Source organism: Bactrocera latifrons, unplaced genomic scaffold, assembly GCF_001853355.1.
Source record: "Bactrocera latifrons isolate USDA-ARS-PBARC rearing strain unplaced genomic scaffold, ASM185335v1 scaffold_16, whole genome shotgun sequence".
NCBI classification, from domain to species: Eukaryota; Metazoa; Arthropoda; class Insecta; order Diptera; family Tephritidae; genus Bactrocera; species Bactrocera latifrons.
In genome coordinates this window covers 1,563,324-1,575,075 of record NW_017535074.1, presented here as the reverse complement: position 1 = coordinate 1,575,075, position 11,752 = coordinate 1,563,324, and the positions used below count along the sequence as shown (strand labels likewise).

At 32.3% G+C, this 11,752-nt stretch overlaps 3 protein-coding genes across 6 annotated transcripts in view; 1 reads left to right on the top strand and 2 right to left on the bottom strand.

Annotated features, from left to right (window-relative positions):
- LOC108966412 (nuclear factor of activated T-cells 5) overlaps window positions 1-7,712 on the bottom strand; it is a 79,861-nt gene extending 72,149 nt beyond the window's left edge. The window contains exon 1 of the mRNA XM_018929288.1: window positions 7,433-7,712. Within this exon, the coding sequence (XP_018784833.1) occupies window positions 7,433-7,520 (88 nt within the window). The 5' untranslated portion in view covers window positions 7,521-7,712. The remainder of the gene's footprint in view (window positions 1-7,432) is intronic.
- Window positions 7,713-8,467: 755 nt separating this feature from the next.
- Window positions 8,468-10,768, top strand: LOC108966424 (transport and Golgi organization protein 2). Of its 4 annotated transcripts, none has more exons than XM_018929318.1 (4): window positions 8,468-8,979; window positions 9,028-9,189; window positions 9,597-9,723; window positions 9,799-10,768. In XM_018929318.1, exons 1-4 carry the CDS (start codon window positions 8,838-8,840, stop codon window positions 10,286-10,288), a joined length of 921 nt encoding a protein of 306 aa, XP_018784863.1. In that variant the 5' UTR covers window positions 8,468-8,837; the 3' UTR covers window positions 10,289-10,768. The 4 variants fall into 4 exon arrangements, with proteins under 4 accessions (XP_018784863.1, XP_018784861.1, XP_018784864.1 ...); XM_018929316.1 differs by having other exon boundaries at window positions 9,480-9,723; XM_018929319.1 differs by having other exon boundaries at window positions 9,067-9,189; window positions 9,799-10,764.
- The window catches only part of LOC108966421 (RRP12-like protein), a 5,599-nt gene continuing 4,299 nt past the window's right edge, over window positions 10,453-11,752 (bottom strand). Inside the window, exons 11-14 of the mRNA XM_018929315.1 lie at window positions 11,512-11,687; window positions 11,200-11,439; window positions 10,792-11,104; window positions 10,453-10,709 (exon numbers count right to left, since the gene is read on the bottom strand). Of these exons, the coding sequence (XP_018784860.1) occupies window positions 10,607-10,709; window positions 10,792-11,104; window positions 11,200-11,439; window positions 11,512-11,687 (832 nt within the window). The 3' untranslated portion in view covers window positions 10,453-10,606. The remainder of the gene's footprint in view (window positions 10,710-10,791; window positions 11,105-11,199; window positions 11,440-11,511; window positions 11,688-11,752) is intronic.

Here is an 11,752-nt window from a genome sequence, read left to right as displayed (position 1 = left end):
ATATGCATAAGTACGTTGCATATATGTACATACATATGTGTACTCTATTTCGAAATACAAACTAGAAAAAACTAAGCCTGACAAGAAATTTCTGATAGCCTTACTTACAAATCATATACAAATATAAATGTATTAAACATTAATCAATCAGCAAATACATAAAAATTTAAATGTTATATACATACATATACTATATTCGAATCAATCGATGAACGACCTTAAATTAGTGAATTTATAAGCAAATACATTTGTATGTAGCATATATATACATACATATATGTATAATACGTAGACATACGAATATATGTATGTACATATGTGCTTACTATAGGTTCGTATCTGCGTATATGCAATCAATTTTGTACTGCATAACGCTGAAAGTGCGTTTACATGGTCGCGATTTGCCAACTGCAGTTGTGCTATGCATTTCCATTTATTTATGCATGCATGTGTGTGTGCGCGAATGTCTTGCTTAAAATCTCGACTACAATGACGACAACATCTAATTGAGAATGAATTGATATTGTTGTAGAAGAACAGTCAGTGACTCGAGCGCAGATAGGGTCAATGGTCATTGGCTTCATTGATGCCATTGAGTGAGTGAAATGAGTATTTATGTTACAATATGTATATGTGTACATACATGTATGTTTGTATGTACATATATATAACATATGTTTGTAGGTATGTGAAGGCAAATATTTAATTTTACCGTATTTTTCCATTTAATAATTTCAACTAATAAATAATATTTAAAATAATGTAAACGCCATCATAATATGTATGTGCGTATATATGTATGTGAACTCATTTAAATAAGTATGTCTACATATATTCATGTGTATATAGTATTTATTTTTGCATAAAACTCTATCTACTAACTTATTTCATTTCAAATTACATTTTTCAACACACTTCTTCAAATCGATTGTTTTGTATTACATATGTATGTATGTATATGTGCCAATATAATGTACATATATGGATGTATATAAAAATCTCTGTATTTTAGTTCTTTAGTGGAAAGTTTTAATTTACTTTTTCTTCAATTTTTTTCCAACTTGCGGTTTGCAGGTAGACATCGACTAAAATTCCAAATGAGCTTGAATCGATATTAATTCGATAAGTTTCAGGGCTTTGGCTTCGTCATCAATTTAACTTAAAATTATTTGATAAACCATTAAAGAAATGATTTTATTTTAATTTTAGTAATTTTGCAGTATTTGTCCCAGCCTTAAGTTCTGTCACCAAAAGGCATTTCCTTATAATACTATAAACAACATTCAAGAATAACACAACTTTCACAAATAATAAAAGTTTCCATACAAGAACTTGATTTTGATCGGATAGTTTTTATGGCAGCTATATTCTATAGTGATAGGATATGGGCTTTTCGACATATGAGCAATTTCTTTGGGAGGAAAGAAAATTCAAATACAGATCGATATCTCAAAAACTGAGGGACTAGCTCGGAAAACCAAATTCAAAAAAAGTATTTGCTTCAAGCTGCACAAATGAAGACAATATTTTACTTACAAAGCAAATTTCAACTGAATCGAATATCGCGCCGTTATGTATACATGTATGGAATTTATGAAATATTCTTAAGTTGTTCTGAAACACTAATTAGCACATTTAGCACGAAATTAACGTGGTACTAAGTAATCAAGTGTTTTTCCTCAGTTTTTGTTTAAACTCTTCCACTAATTAACTCAAATATGGGAACTCTTTTTAAAAAAGTTAGGAAACTAAAGACTTTCTAGCATTACTGTAAGTCCAGCTGACTTTGAATTTGCACAAGAAAGGCAAGAGAAGAACGGCATTAGGGTGAGCAAAATATTAAAAAAAAATTATATCTTATATATATTATAACAATGAAAGGGTATTTCGTTATGTGGCCGCATAACTTCGAACGGCACCACGAAAAGGTGTGAAATTTTGGCCAGGTATTCTTTTAGTCCTTCAAAAGTTCGATTTTTGCCAAATCGCCGTTGAAAGTCAAAACAATTCTATATAAAAAAAAATCATTGGTGAAAAAATGGGATCCCGAAAACACCTCCACAAAATTTTCAAAAATTCCTAAGCAGTGTATCCTTTGGCAACACAAAATTTAAAACCAACTCCTTCTTCATATTTATTTTTCCCAGTAAAATTTTGTCGCGTCGTACACAAACAGCTGTCAAACACAAATTAATACTCTTAAGGAGATTAAACTGCTTTGGTACATAAAAAGTCGATTCGGTTTGCGCGCACAGTTTAAATGGAACAATCCGAGTCAAATTTGATCATATGCTAAATTTTTTAAAATTTGGAATGCATATGCACCAATAATAACCCGGTAGCATTAGTCACAGTATTTATATTTTTTGTTCGTTAGTAACAAGGTGAAACTGGTTTAGTTGCGGTTGAAACCATGTGGAAAAAACAATCATAAGAATGTGACCGAAGACACGAAAAATGCATAACACTTAAATTTAAAAGTTGTTTTCATATTTTGCAGATTACAACTGGTTTTCATGCATTGCTAACGAGTATTTACAATATATGTATATATATTTTTTTTTTTTGATTTTTTTCTCAACTTTTACCGTTGCAAATTCCGTTCTTAATCTCCTAGACCAATAAATGTTATTGTTTTTATTTGTGACCACAAAAAATAAAAATATTTTGGAATCATAAAAAATTCCACGAAAAATATTGCGGTGGGTGTTCCCTTCAACAGGTGCTCTCTCAGCTGAGGATGGTAACAAATATTAATCGGTGAGTTGAAATTCGAAACATTTCGTCAGCTCGGTGGCTTTCTTAAAATTATTTGGGGAATTTTTTTTTTGAAAATCTCAAATATTTTAGGACTAAAATTTTGGTTTAATGTGAATTTTATAAAAATAGAATATATTATTTTTAGAACTGTTTTCCACGAAGTATTTTGAAAAAAAAAAAACGTCTTATATTTAGAAAAGCTGGTTGATTTTTAAAAATTTCACAGCATTACTCTTAAAAACAGGGTATATTAAGTTTGCCATGAGGTTTGTATTCGGCAATGTCCGTCTTTCTTATCGATTTGTTAGAATCGTCGATATAGGGCCATACAAATTGAACGATCAAGCTCAAGTTCATATATGAAAAGCTTTTTTGTTTTAAGAGATTTATTCACGAAATTTCGCCTAAATTATTGTCCAAGACAAGTCTATAATAAGATATTGAAGATACCGAAGATATTGTTCGAATCGGTTTAATATAGCATATAGCTGCCATACAAACTAACCGGACAAAGATTTAAGAGATATCTTCACGAAATTTCTCATGAATTATTGCATAAGGCAACACTGCAATCTCTGAGTATATTATTCGGATCAGACTACTATGTCATATAGTTGCCATACTAACTAAATATTCAAAATCAAGATAACGCACTTTTTATACCCTTCCATGCCGTAATAAATTCACTAGAGAGGGGTAGACTAGTAGTTTCCACTAATGCCGTATATAATTATATGGCAAAAAAAAAAACAAGGTGTTAAGTTCTGACGTCTGTATTAAAAATTAGTTGTTACGTACTGAAGTTGCGAATATTCACACATATTTAATTGACCATAACAATGGCATTGTTGTTTTTATTTTTTCAAATATCGCTGAAATTACAATGTGTTTACTTTATATAAACAATATAACTAGTTATTTACAATTTTCGCCAAGTACATATGTACATACATACATACATACGAATGCTCGTAGTCTTTTTATTACCGAAACAATTATACTAATTCGTTGGTTAATCAATGCGGAATTTCTTTTTATAACAAACAAAAATCCCCAACAACACGGCGGGTGGACTTTTGAGCCGATCTCCAAACGCCGCTCTATGCAGCACGATATTACAACAACCGACTGAGTGAGAGCGCAATGTATTTGCTGGGCTACATGCACACACACTCGTCTCGTTGGAACATGTTCGTACATTTGTACATATCGCCGATGAGTGTGAATAACAGATAATTGATGGATGCATAGTGCAATATAATTGGTCAAACCTACGTCATTGGTTAAAGGCATTTCCGCATATACATATACACACACACGTACTTCGCTTAGGTATTTAGTTATGCACTCATGCATACATAAACAGTTGTAATGCCGCCGTCGAGAATGCGATTCTATGAATTAAGATCTCGTTTTTGCTCTTCAATGGGAGACGATGCCAAAGTGCAAATGCTTTGCGGCCCACTCATTCCAAACCAGACTGTATCGGGAAGTGATTCTAGCCGTTGGCTGAGTAATATTAGCGGTAATAAAATGCAAAAAGCAAATAAAAATAAACACAAAATATCCAAATACATACATACATACATATATGAATGTGCTAAAACTTAAATGCAAAAAATTAATAAATAAAAGGCAAAGCCGATCATGTGCAAGGAAAATAATAGAGTAATGGCCAATCATGACATGCGATTTAACGAGTTGACTACTATTAAATGCTTACTTAATACTTAATACGAGTATTGGCTGCCAACGACAAGCAGACAATGGTGCCGACAAATTACATTAATCACGCTAGCATACAATATATGTACGATTGCTTGTATGTGTGTAAGTGTAAGATACATATTTGTAAAATTAAATAAAAAATATTTTTATTGGAAAATTAAAGAAAAAAAAACATGTTTTGTACTAAAAAAACATGCATGCCGTAAAGGGATTAAGGGGTTTCAAAAAAACGAATTTTTGTTATAATATTAAATTCTAAAACACCTCTAGAAAATTGTTTCAAGTTGAACCGAGTGATATTGTAGTTTCGGAGATACAGCCTAAAAAATCTTGTAAAAAACGGTTAGGTTTACGAAAAATCGTAATAGACCTTTTGTTGGAGCATTCAGTTTTCTACAAAATATATAAAATGAGGTATTTTTTCAAGTATTTGGTTTCGAAGCGATACTGAATTTTTCTAACTGATAATAAGAAAAAACTAAAGAACTGTAAGATGTTCCCCCAACTCGTTACAATTATAAGCTCATAATTGGAGAGATTTTCTTAGAGATTATTCTTATTGTATCTAAACATATACTTTCCAATGTTTCAAACAAAAAAAATATTCAGATTTTTTTTTACCTACCCTAATATACGTACATACAAATACATATGTATGTCTATATACATACATATTTATAACAGCCGAAAATGAGTCAATAGTCTCAACTTACCATTCTTGCAAGCTCTTTCCTCATGCGGACTTCCACAGAATGGTTTTCTAATTCATTTTCTCTAATAATTTAAATAAATATTTCAAAATGTTAATAATCTTATAATAATATCATTCATACTTATGTGCATATAAATACATTTAAATATGTAAATACTTATGTATTTGGTTTACGAGATCTACTTGTTACAACACAGATATCCCACAGAGCAAAATAGAGGCGATATTCTATGAAGACTACTGACTGAATTTTTTAGGGGATTTTTTGAAGACATTTGTGTTTCTTTTGCTATTTCAGGAAAATACATACTTACATATGTGTGTGTGGTGTATGTATATAAATTTTGATATCATTCCAAAATAATATGGAATTCGCAACGTAAATGATTTGTTTACTCACTGGGTTCGGTGAAACATTGAGTACTATGTATGTAAATGTGCGTATTTATGTATGAATATCGCCAAGACGGTGTGCCACTGACGTCAATTTATAATTGCTATTTGCTTTGGTTGCTGTTTCATAAATATCGCGTGCGATGTCTGCGGAGCGATATTAAAGAAACATACATTTGCACATTTATTGCAGAATTTTGATGTTTTTGAAGATTACCTATAGTATGTACGTATGTACATACATATGTACATTTACAGATCTGTATAAGTTTGTATCTATGTATGTATGTAAAAACTGTAATAATTGAAGGGAAATTATAAGGTTTAAAGTGGTAAAAAAATATTATTACACTGGTCAAAAAAAACTTTTTTCTCTTTTATGCTCAAATTCTGATTTTAAACATTAATAAACACTGCAATTTTTACTTTTATTTCTTAAAATTTGCTTTTGTTATCAAGCTAATTTGACCATAGGAATTTAAAAAAACTACGAAAAAAAAAATCTAAAAAAGCAAACTTTCATCAAAAATATTTTTCGCTTACTTTTCATGTAAGAGAAACTGAAATTTAACAAGCAGAAGTCAGACCCAAAAATCGTGTTATTGGAGAAAACGGAATTTCCTTGTTTATACTTTTCAATTTTAAAGCATGCGTATAAATGATTATAACAAATGGCATACGTACATATTTATATATATTAGGTCAAAAAATGTTAAATTGCTTATGAATAAAACAAGAAAATGCAAAAGTTTTCACCGAATCTTTAATAATCCTACACAAGTAAAAAAACGATACAAGTATTTTATTTTTGTTGGTCGAAGATAATAACGCTACCTTGGACAATAATCCATCCTTAATTTCATGAGAATACATTGTCAAAATTTCATATCAATATTTCAAAAAATGAGGGCTAGTTTACTGACAGACAGACCGACAGCTCGTTACGCTGATCATTTAAATATAATATATGTATGTACATATATTTTATAAGGCCTACCATCTTAAAGCCGCATACAATGAGTGTCACAGTAGAATTTGAAGCAATCCTGAAAAAGGAATATTCCAAAAGCTGAAAGGTAATTTCGTAGCTTTCCTTTTGTAAATTATTTTTTAGCATTTGGAAAATAAATACACATCTGGACAGTCGATAAATCCTCCAAAAGTAAATGTTTTGCACACACATGTACACAAGAAGGTTGACACAAGCAGTTTGTCACACAAAACAATTAACGTAGCTGTAATGAAGGCAATTACGGATCATCAAATTACATCTACAAATTAGATGAGATTCGCATCCATTTCAATTTGCCAAATCATTATTTGCATCGGCATACATAAATGTATGGTTGTTTTTACAGAAATATATATATTTATAAATAAATGTTATGAGACTTTTCTTCAAGTATTTGCGTGATAAGCTAAAAATATCCATAAAAACTTACAGGTAAGTCTTCATAATTACGTTCCAGAAAAGTTGAGATTAGCTATAATTATAGAAAATATTTTATTAAAAAAACTATTTTCATTAGCTGTAACTTTTTCATTCATGTTTTAGCTTTAAAATCAATACAAAATAAACGTATTGATGAATTCGTTTAATTTCGAGTTTTTATAAAGAGCAAAGATTACTTTCATTTCTTACATTTCTGTATATGAATATTTTCTCGTATTCGTTTGAAAAAAAAATTAACTTTGACTTAACAGTACTTGAATTATTATATATTTGGGTCACTCCAGTATTCTTTTTCATAACTATATATGAATTTTCACCGGTTACTTTCTTCTTAATCCCCATTCCACTTATCTCTACCTTAGGTGAGTACACTTTAGAAAACAAACCTGTTACACGGGGTTTCGCCGCAATGGAAGAACTAGTGCTGCTTTCTGCTGCATTGCTTCCGCTGGTTCGGGCACACTTCAAAAGCATTTTCAATGCTTTTTTTTATTTTACAAAATTTACAGTTGTTTTGCAGGAGGACACTCAAGAAGTCGCAATATTTGTATATTTCTGTTATGCCACTACAAATTATGCATTAATTTGATAATTGAATTATTTGCTTTGTAATTAATTTTCTTTAGACACTTATCGTTGCATTTTTTGTTTATATTCAACAAAACTATTATATATTTTCACTTCAAGCACTTTGAGCACTTTATTTTCGCTTTTACATTCGTTACTATTTTTAGCAATTTTCTGTACTGCACGTTTTATTTTACATGTTCATTTTCTTCCCTGTGCGCAATGGGCAATCACTTTTTCCTCAATTCACGCACACACGTTTGCAGGATTAGCTTGACGAGTTCGCCACCACACTGTCCCATGTTTTACACTTCAAGTTCCACGATTTAGATTTCATTTGTTTTCAACAGCTTAGGAATACTTTAAACTTCATTGAATTTCTTTTCAACGATAAAATATTTACTGTTAAACAATAATATTTCTAATTTGTTGAAGAATTCTTGGTGAAAATCTACTAGTTACGATACAAAATAGAATTTACGCTTTACTTTAACTTCCTACAGATGAGTTTCGCAATTTCGCTTTGGACTGACATTCTACAATTTGACAGGGTTGCATGGCAAAAGTAGCTTTTTAACTAACATTTATTATTGAATAAAATAAAAAATTTTAAACTATTAAAGTTTGAAAAATTGAAAATGTTTGACGAAATTGGATGTTAACTGAAAATATTTAAATAATGAAAATATTTAAATAATATTAAAAATTTTCATTCTATGAAAAGCCATACAAAATCATGGTATCTAAATTCATTGTAATAAGAAATTTTCCAACACTGAAACATTGTTTACCTTTGAACATATGATAGCAGGAGAAAGCATAACATTTGTACCGTATGTCAAACAAGAAACGGAAAGAACTGCTGCTAGTAGGCAAAATCTGTTTACCTTCCGATTGGAGTATGTTACATATATCTACTGATTATTGCTAAGAATGTGTCGTTGTGATTAGATAAGAAATTAGTGATAATTAGTCAAGAATATATATGTATAATCTTTAAATAAGAGAAGTTAATATTATTCTCTTGAGATAGTCGACTGTGCCACATATCGCAAAACAATCTTAAACGCACTATATATGTGAATACATAAAGACTTCTAAAGAAATTTAGACAATTGTCTTCGGCAGTACACACGAATAATTCGCTGCATTGACACGTTTAGGATTTGAAAAGCAAAAATATAAGAAAAAATTAATAGCGTTTTTCGGATAATTTTAATAAAAATGTGTGTGATATTTTTTTACGTCAACTCAAATCCAACCTCCGGTGGTTATAAGCTTATTCTAGCTTCAAATCGGGATGAATATTTCGCTAGAGATACACAAGATGCAGCAAAGTGGGCTAACGCCGAGCATGTTTATGGAGGTGAGTACTGACATACATACATACATAAATATGCAACAATTCATGCAGTATGTTTTCTTTGTTTTGAATTTTCGAATTACATATCAGGCATTGACCTCGAACCTGGACGTGAAGGTGGCACCTGGCTGGCTATTGGTGGTCATGGTGGTGTATTTAAAATAGGTGCACTGCTCAATTTGACAGGCGAACCAAAACCAAGGAATGCTGCGGGTAAGCATTATCAAGCGGCTAGCTAGATATAAAATGTTGTCATATGCTAACCTTTGTTACTTTACTAACTACGGCTCATTGACCCCTAACTGCATACAAACGTACATTCACATATTAACGTTTACTTATCACGAATTGAACTTGCATGATGCCTTTGTGTGTGGTTCGTATACAAAATTATTTATTAACCACTTATTTTTGTCAATGTTATTTACGCTAATCTCTAATACGCTGATAAACAATAATTCATGAAAAAACTTGAAACATATACATATACTATATGCGCATAGCTACACACCATAACATAATGCACTTCAATTATGACAACAATAAGGCTGATACAACAGGGAACAACACTCCTACAGTTAACAGACAATTACCACTGAACAATGAAAATTTTTTGTTAGGCCGTGGCATGATCGTCTCAAATTTTGTGTCTTCTACGGATGATTGCAATATAAAAACTTACAACGCTGAGCTATTGGCCGATTGCACCAAGTACAGCGCTTTCAATTTTGTTTCAATCGAAATTGGGTTAGTAACATTTATATATTTATATCTTAATGTTTTTTTTTTAATTATATAAAAAACACATTATTATAATTTCAGTGATGCGAAAAGACACGCTGCAATAACGCTGTTAAGCAATTCGCCGCCCACTTTGGAGCATTTTGTTGATGGCAAATGTTATGGCTTTGGCAACAGTTTGGATGCCGTGCCCTTTCAGAAAGTCATCCATGGACGTCAACGTTTCCAAAACATTGTTGAGAATTTCAACAAAAAGCTGTCAAACGTGCCGTTGGAGAATGCGCAAATTCTACAAAATGAATTAGTGACAAATTTAAAGAATTTATTAAAGTGCAAACAAAAGTTTTGGCCAGATGCGGAATTGAAACGACGTGCCCCCAATTGGGGCGAACACTTGAGTGCGTTGAATGTGAATGTGCCGTTAGCGGACTACGGCAGTCGCACACACACCGTTATACTGATTGATGAGCATAATAAAATGCATTTCTATGAGGAAACAATGGCTGGACTAAATCCCGAGGGTGAATGGCGACAAACACATATTGTAAAACATTTCTTTCAAATATCTTAAGTTGACAACGCGAAAAGGTTACCTTGCTTTGGTGTGGTGCGCTGCTAATTAGTTCTACGAAACTCAATGCCTCTTAATATAAATGTTTGTACTCAGGTGTAATGACTAAATTTTTTTGTATAAGGATCTAACAAATAGTTGATAATAGAATTGTGTACTTGTGCTTTCATTGTAGTTATTTAAATAATGATTTAAAGTTTTATTTTCTGCCACTGTTTTGATTTATAACTCTTACTAATTAACAAGATAATTTTATTTTACTTTATATATATACATACAGTTAGTTTGCGGTTTATTGCATTACGTTTTATTATTTTATTATTTGTAAGACTTGGCGACTCTTTGTTTGACACCTTTCAGCGCGCCTTTGCGTGCACCGTTCACTATGTTCTTAAACGTGCCTGCATGTTTTGCGCGTTTTCTGTAAAACATCAAAAATAAATAGCAAATAAATAAAAGTATGTAAAACAATGAAATTTATGAGAACTGTAAAGTTAACGTACCGTTTGTTCAGCGTGTTTCTGGTGAGCGGTATGTACGCGAATGGATCGAGTTTGCCCTTCTTCTTCATATCGCCTTTGGCTTTTTTAGTTGTGTAGTCGCTGCCAGCGTACGCGGAAGCGGCTGCAGACTTTCCAGATTTAGCCGTTTTCGCCGAGTAACCGGATTTCATGGATATCGCATCACTGGCGGCACCCAAGGGACGATGTATACCCTTACCACCGGCCACATATTTGGAGGCTGATGTTTTGCCCGAACGCATGCTGGTGGCGTCTGTTGCTTTACGCTTACGACTCGTGGCTGGCATCTCTTCTTCTACGAAATTAAAACGATTATAAAAAAGTGGAAAGTTGATACACCCTGATCAGGGTATAACAAAAAAATTATATAAAAATAAAAATTGAACCAACCATCACTTGAGTCCACCTCCATGCCACGCTTAGGCGCTTTCTTCACCTCGACACCTTCGTCTTCGTCATCCTCATCAGCATCACTGCTATCGCTGCTGCTCTCGTCGCCACCAACGCCACGCAATGCTTTATCGCTTATAATCAGTCTTCCGTCTTCGGCGGTTTTGAAGCCACGGTTGGGATCCTTATTCTTTGTTTTTGTGCTGCCGGCAGCGTTTGCATTCTCATCGGGACGATTTGCTGTTGGAGCGAAAAGAGTTAAACCGTTACATACATATACATAATGTATATATGCAATTATTACAAACGCACTTAAGACATTTCCAACCGACTTTATGTCAGCCAGATCCACAATGTCCTCCGGATCTTCGCGTATAAAAGTGCTGGCGCGCTTTTTGCTTTTCTTTTCAGCCTTGTCGGCCTCATCATCGTCTGTATGCATGTCTTCGGGCAAATCGGAATCGGAGTCGGCCAAAATGTCATCAATGCTACAAGGGAATTACATTAGTTTTTAGACGGAAGAAAAACAATAAAAAATAAAAAAAAAAACAAA

What these genes read in the sequence shown, in the direction of transcription:
- LOC108966424 (XM_018929316.1), top strand. Translation starts at nt 8,838, where the DNA reads ATGTGTGTGATATTTTTTTACGTCAACTCAAATCCAACCTCCGGTGGT. An exon ending in CGCCGAGCATGTTTATGGAG is followed by an intron (nt 8,980 to 9,027) that starts GTGAGTACTGAC and finishes CAATTCATGCAG; the next exon opens with TATGTTTTCTTTGTTTTGAA. An exon ending in TTTGTTTCAATCGAAATTGG is followed by an intron (nt 9,724 to 9,798) that starts GTTAGTAACATT and finishes TTATAATTTCAG; the next exon opens with TGATGCGAAAAGACACGCTG.